Below are 5,672 nucleotides of genomic sequence, written 5' to 3' on the forward strand. Positions count from 1 at the left end.
CCCGGCCCCGCGGGCCCCCCCCGCCCCCCGGCGACGACAGCAGAGAGGTGGGGCTGGGGGCTCTGGGGGGCTGGGGGCTCTGTGGGAGTCTCTTGAGTCTGGGATTTCTGGGTCTGGGGTCTCTTTATTGTGGGGAGGGGTCTCTGTGGATTTGGGGTCTTTATTGGGGAGGGTCTGTGGGGCTGGGGGCTCTGTGTGGGGGTCTCTGAGTCTGGGGTCCCTCTGTGGGTCTGAGGTCTTTGAGTTTGGAGCTTTTGTTTCTGGGGTCTCTTTATTGTGGGGAGGGGTCTTTGTGGGTCTGGGGTCTCTGTGGCTTTGGGATCTCTTTGGGGGTAATCCTGGGAGTCTCCCCAGTTTTGGGGTCTCCCTGATTTCAGGGGTGTCTCTCTGATTTCATAGGGCTCCCAGGGGTCCCCCTGATTTGGGGTGGGGTCCCGGGGGTCTCCCTGATTTGGGGGGGGTCCCTCTAATTTGGGGGGTGTCCCGGGGGTCCCGCTGACCCCCCCCTTGTGCCCCCCAGGCCGAGGACTCCGGGGTGGGCCCCAAGATCCCGCAGGCGCTGGAGAAGATCCTGCAGCTCAAGGAGAGCCGCCAGGAGGAGCTGGTGACAGTCCCGGGGGTCTCGGGTGAGCCCTGCCACCCCCAGTGCCACCCCCGGTGTCCCCTGCCACCCCCCGGTGTCCCCTGGTCCCCTCTGGGTGCCCCCCGTCACAGGAAACGCCTTTAAAGCATCAAAATCCATCCAAAAAATGGGAATTCGCACCCAAAAAATGGAAAGTTGCACCCAAAAAATTGAGTTTGTCACCTGTGGGTGCAGCCAGGGACACCTCAGGGTGGTGTCACCCCCCCAGTGTCACCCAGTGTCCCCCCCCGGTACCCACTGGGTGCCACCCACACTCCCAAAATCTTCTCAAAATTCTCCTGAAAAGTGGGATTGGTGCCCTGTGGGTGCTCCTGGAGTGTGGGGGTGACACCCAGAGGTGGGGGTGACACCCAGAGGGGGGTGACACCCAGAGATGGGGGTGACACCCAGAGGTGGGGGGACACCCAAAGGGAGGTGACACCCAAAGGGGGGTGACACCCTGACCCCCCGTGTCCCCCCAGCCGAGGACGAGATGGAGACGGAGCTGCGAGCGTCGGCGTCGGCCTCCGAGGCTGAGGAGGACACGGGGACATCCAAAAAGGAGGTGACAGAGGGGACAGCGAGGGGACAGTGGGGCACAGGCCACCCCCCCACCCAAACTGGCACCTGGGGGGGGTCCCCAGGGTGCCCCAAATTTCCCGGGGGAGGGGTCATGGATGGGGTTTATTTGGGAGGGGGGTTGGAGGCTCTGGGGTCACCTGTGTCACTGGGGTGTCACCGTTGTCCCCTCCCTCGGTGGTCATGGGGGGGTTTGCTCTGGGGTCACCCCAATGTCCCTTTTTGTCCCTCCACCTGTGGCAGTTGGTCTCCCCCTGAGGTCACCCCAGTGTCCCTTTTTTGTCCCCTTACTGAGGGATTTTGTCCCCTCTCGGTGCCATTCCAATGTCCCTATTTTGTCCCCTCCAAGTGCAGGGGGTGTGGCTCACTGTGGGGTCACCTGTGTCACCCTTGTGTCACCTTTGTCCCCCCTTCTGCTATCCCATTGGGTGTCCCCACCTTGTCCCCCCAGTTAGAGGGACCTGTCCCACTTTGCTGTCCCCTCACTGTCCCCTTCTGTCCCCCCAGTTAGAGGGACCTGTCCCACCTCGCTGTCCCCTTTTGTCCCCCCCAGTTGGAGGGACCTGTCCCACCTCATTGTCCCCTTTTGTCCCCTTTTGTCCCCACCAGTTAGAGGGACCTGTCCCACCTCATTGTCCCCTCACTGTCCTCTTTTGTCCCCTCCTGTCCCCTCCCAGCGGAACCGGAAGCGCCGGAACCGCAAGAAGAAGAAGCGGGGGAGGGGCGGGGCCCGGGAGGGGCCCCCAACCCCGACCCCCCCCCGGGGGGACCCCGAGCCCCCCGCCGGGGACGCCCCCGAGGTGGAGATCGAGTACGTGAGCGAGGAGCCCGAGATCTACGACCCCAACTTCGTCTTCTTCAAGAGGATCTTCGAGGCCTTCAAGGTGACACTTCGCGGGGGTGGTGGCACCTTTGGGTGCCAGGGTCACCCCTGGGTGCTGAGGGGTCATTCCTGGGTGCCGAGGGTGACTCCAGTGTCACCCCTGGGTGCTGCTGACCCGTGTCCCCTGTTCTCTGACTCTGTCCCCTCTCCCTGACTCTGTCCCCTCTCCCTGGCCTTGTCCCCTATTCCATGTCCCTTCTCCCTGTCCCCATCCCTGATCCCTGTCCCCTCCCCTTGACCCTGTCCCCTGGGTGCTTCTGAACTCTGTCCCCTGTCCCTGTGTCCTCTCCCTGTCCTGGTTCCCATCCTTGTCTGCTATTCCCTCTCCCCTCACCTGTGTCCCCTGTCCCCTGTCCCCATCTCCTGTCCCTGTCCCCTGTGTCCCCTGTCCCCATCTCCTGTCCCTGTCCCCTGGGTACCCCTGTCCCTGTCGCCGGTTGCCTGTCCTTGTCCCTGTCTCCTGACCCCATCCCTGTTCACTATTCCCTGTCCCCTGTCCCTGTCCCCTGTCCCCTGGGTGTCTCTGTGTCCTGTCCCCTGTCTGTGTCCCTTGGGTGTCACTGTGTCCTGTCCCCTGCCCCTGTCCCCTGGGTGTTCGTATCTCCTGGGTGTCCCTGTGTCCTGTCCCCTGGGTGTTCCTGACCATTGTCCCCTGGGTGTTCCTGTCCCCTGGGTGTCCCTGACCCGTGTCCCCTGTCCCTGTCCCCTGGGTGTCCCTGTCCCCTGACCTGTGTCCCCTGTCCCCTGGGTGTCCCTGTCCCCTGACCCGTGTCCCCTGTCCCTGTCCCAGCTGACGGACGAGGTGAAGAAGGACAAGGAGAAGGAGCCGGAGCGGGCGGAGCGAGCCGAGAGCGCCGGAGTGCCCCGGAAAAAGGGACCCGAGGATGGCACCAGGGGCAGCGATGGGGACAGCTCCGAGGACGAGCAGGTGACACGGGGACACTGGGGACAATGGGGACACTGGGGGAGAGGGGCAGTGAGGGGGACAGCTCCGAGGATGAGCAAGTGACATGGGGACAGAGGGACATTGGGGGGATAGGGGCAGCTACGGGGACAGCTCCAAGGACGAGCAGGTGACATGGGGACACTGGGGACATTGGGGACACTGGGGGACAGGGGCAGTGAGGGGGACAGCTCCGAGGACGAGCAGGTGACATGGGGACAGGGGAGACACAGGGGTACAGCAGTAGTGATAGGACGAGCAGGTGGCACTGGAGACATTAAGGGGACAGTGGGGTGACATTGAGGGTGACAGCAGGTGGCACCTGGAGCTGGTGCCGAGTTGGGGACAACACGGGGGTGTTTGGGGACACTGGGGGTGGTGACAGCAGGGACTGGGAAGGAGGGGACAGTCCCTGAGGTGGGACAGAGGGGACAGGGAGGGCTCAGGGACAGGGACAGCGGGTGGTGCCATCGGGGGCCACCCGTCGCGTCCCTCCCGGTGTCACTTGCGCTGTCCCCGTGTGTCCCCAGGAGAAGAAGCAGGAGGTCCCCAAGCTGTCCAAGAAGAAGCTGCGGCGCATGAACAGGTTCACGGTGGCCGAGCTGAAGCAGGTGACACTTGGGGACACGGCCCTGTCCCCTCCCCCGTGGGTGTGGGTGGCACTCGGAGCTGGGGACAGCCCTGAGGTGACACCTCCTGTCCCCTGGGAGCCCCGGTGGGGACACCAGAGCCACCCTGGGCTGTGCAGCTTGTCCCTTGTCACCTTCCTGGGGACGCTGGTGCCATGCTGGTGTCCCATGTCCCCACCCAGGGTCACGTTGGTGTCCCCAGCACCATTCTGGGGCTCTCCCCACTCTCTCCTTTGTCCCCTGATGTCCCTTTGCTGTCCCCGCTGTCCCCACAGCTGGTGGCGTGCCTGGACATGGTGGAGATGGACAGTGTGACCACCCAGAGGTCACTTTGTGTCCCACAGTGTCACCCTAGGGTTCTTCCCCCTTAACTCCCCTGCCATTCCCCCCTGTCCCCTGATGTCCCCGCTGTCCCCACAGCTGGTGGCCCACCTTGGCATATCCTGGTTGGATTTTGGGGACATCACAGGGGGATATTTGGGGCTTTAGGGCTCTCCTGGGGGACAGTTGGGGACATCCTGGTTGGAGTTTTGGGTGTTTGGAGATGTCCTGTTTGGATTTTGAGACTTTGGGGACATCCTGGTTGGAGTTTTGGGGTTTGGGGACACCTGGGGGGACATTTAGGGCTTTAGGGCTCTCCTGGGGGACATTTGGGGACATCCTGGTTGGAGTTTTGAGGTCTGGGGATATCCTGGTTGGATTTTGGGGACATCACAGGGGGATATTTGGGGCTTTAGGGCTCTCCTGGGGGACATTTGGGGACATCCTGGTTGGAGTTTTGAGTGTTTGGAGATGTCCTGTTTGGATTTTGAGACTTTGGGGACATCCTGGTTGGAGTTTTGGGGTTTGGGGAATGTCCTGTTTGGATTTTGAGACTTTGGGGACATCCTGGTTGGAGTTTTGGGGTTTGGGGACACCTGGGGGGACATTTAGGGCTTTAGGGCTCTCCTGGGGGACATTTGGGGACATCCTGGTTGGAGTTTTGGGGGTTTGGAGATGTCCTGTTTGGATTTTGAGACTTTGGGGACATCCTGGTTGGAGTTTTGGGGTTTGGGGACACCTGGGGGACATTTGGGGACATCCTGGTTGGAGTTTGGGGACATCCTGATTGGAGTTCTGGTGGCTTAGAGATGTCCTGGTTGGATTTTGAGACTTTGGGGGTGTCCTGGTTGGATTTTGGAGGTTTGGGGACATCCTAGTTGGATTTTTGGGGTTTGGGGACACCTGGGGGGACATTTAGGGCTCTCCTGGGGGACATTTGGGAACATCCTGATTGGATTTTTGGGGGTTTGGAGATGTCCTGGTTGAAGATTTGGGGGTTTGGGGACATCTTGGGAGATATTTGAGGATTTGGGGTTGTTGTGGTTGGATTTTGAGTGGTTTGGGGACATCCTGGTTGAACATTTTGGGGTTTGGGGACATTTGGGGGTTTGGGGACATCCTGGGGGTGGCATTGGTGGCTTTTGGGACATCTTGGGTGGTCATTGGTGGCTTTTGGGACATCCTTGTGGGACTTGGGGGGGCTTTGGTGACATCCTGGTTGGGTTTTTGGGGCTGTCACCACCCCGTGACCCCGCTGTGTCCCCTGGGTGACCCCGCTGTCCCCTGGGTGTCCCCTTGTCCCCAGGGGAAGGAGTTTGAGACGCGGCTCAAGGAGAAGAAGCCGGGAGATCTCTCGGACGAGTTGCGGATCGCGCTGGGCATGCCCGTGGGGCCGGTGAGAGCACCCCAAATCCACCCCAAAACCACCCTAAAAGCACCCTAAATCCACCCCAAATCCTAAATCCCTGGGTATGCCCATGGGGCCGGTGAGAGCACCCCAAAATCACCCCAAATCCACCCCAAAACCACCCTAAAAGCACCCTAAATCCACCCCAAATCCTAAATCCCTGGGCATGCCCGTGGGGCCGGTGAGGGCACCCCAAATCCACCCCAAAACTACCCTAAAACCACCCCAAATCCGTCCCAAAATCACCCCAAATCCTAAATCCCTGGGCATGCCCGTGGGGCTGATGA

At 61.3% G+C, this 5,672-nt stretch overlaps 1 protein-coding gene across 1 annotated transcript in view; it reads left to right on the top strand.

The window, feature by feature from the left end:
- Positions 1-6: 6 nt before the first annotated feature.
- The window catches only part of LOC121365286 (splicing factor 3B subunit 2-like), a gene marked incomplete at its 3' end in the record, with an annotated part of 7,140 nt that continues 1,474 nt past the window's right edge, over positions 7-5,672 (top strand). The window contains exons 1-8 of the mRNA XM_041489339.1: positions 7-47; positions 521-626; positions 1,105-1,187; positions 1,879-2,085; positions 2,875-3,012; positions 3,558-3,638; positions 3,932-3,967; positions 5,284-5,373. Coding sequence (XP_041345273.1) covers positions 1,116-1,187; positions 1,879-2,085; positions 2,875-3,012; positions 3,558-3,638; positions 3,932-3,967; positions 5,284-5,373 — 624 coding nt within the window. The remainder of the gene's footprint in view (positions 48-520; positions 627-1,104; positions 1,188-1,878; positions 2,086-2,874; positions 3,013-3,557; positions 3,639-3,931; positions 3,968-5,283; positions 5,374-5,672) is intronic.

The sequence above is a fragment of the Pyrgilauda ruficollis genome, unplaced genomic scaffold (genome assembly GCF_017590135.1).
Source record: "Pyrgilauda ruficollis isolate IOZ18807 unplaced genomic scaffold, ASM1759013v1 scaffold927, whole genome shotgun sequence".
NCBI classification, from domain to species: Eukaryota; Metazoa; Chordata; class Aves; order Passeriformes; family Passeridae; genus Pyrgilauda; species Pyrgilauda ruficollis.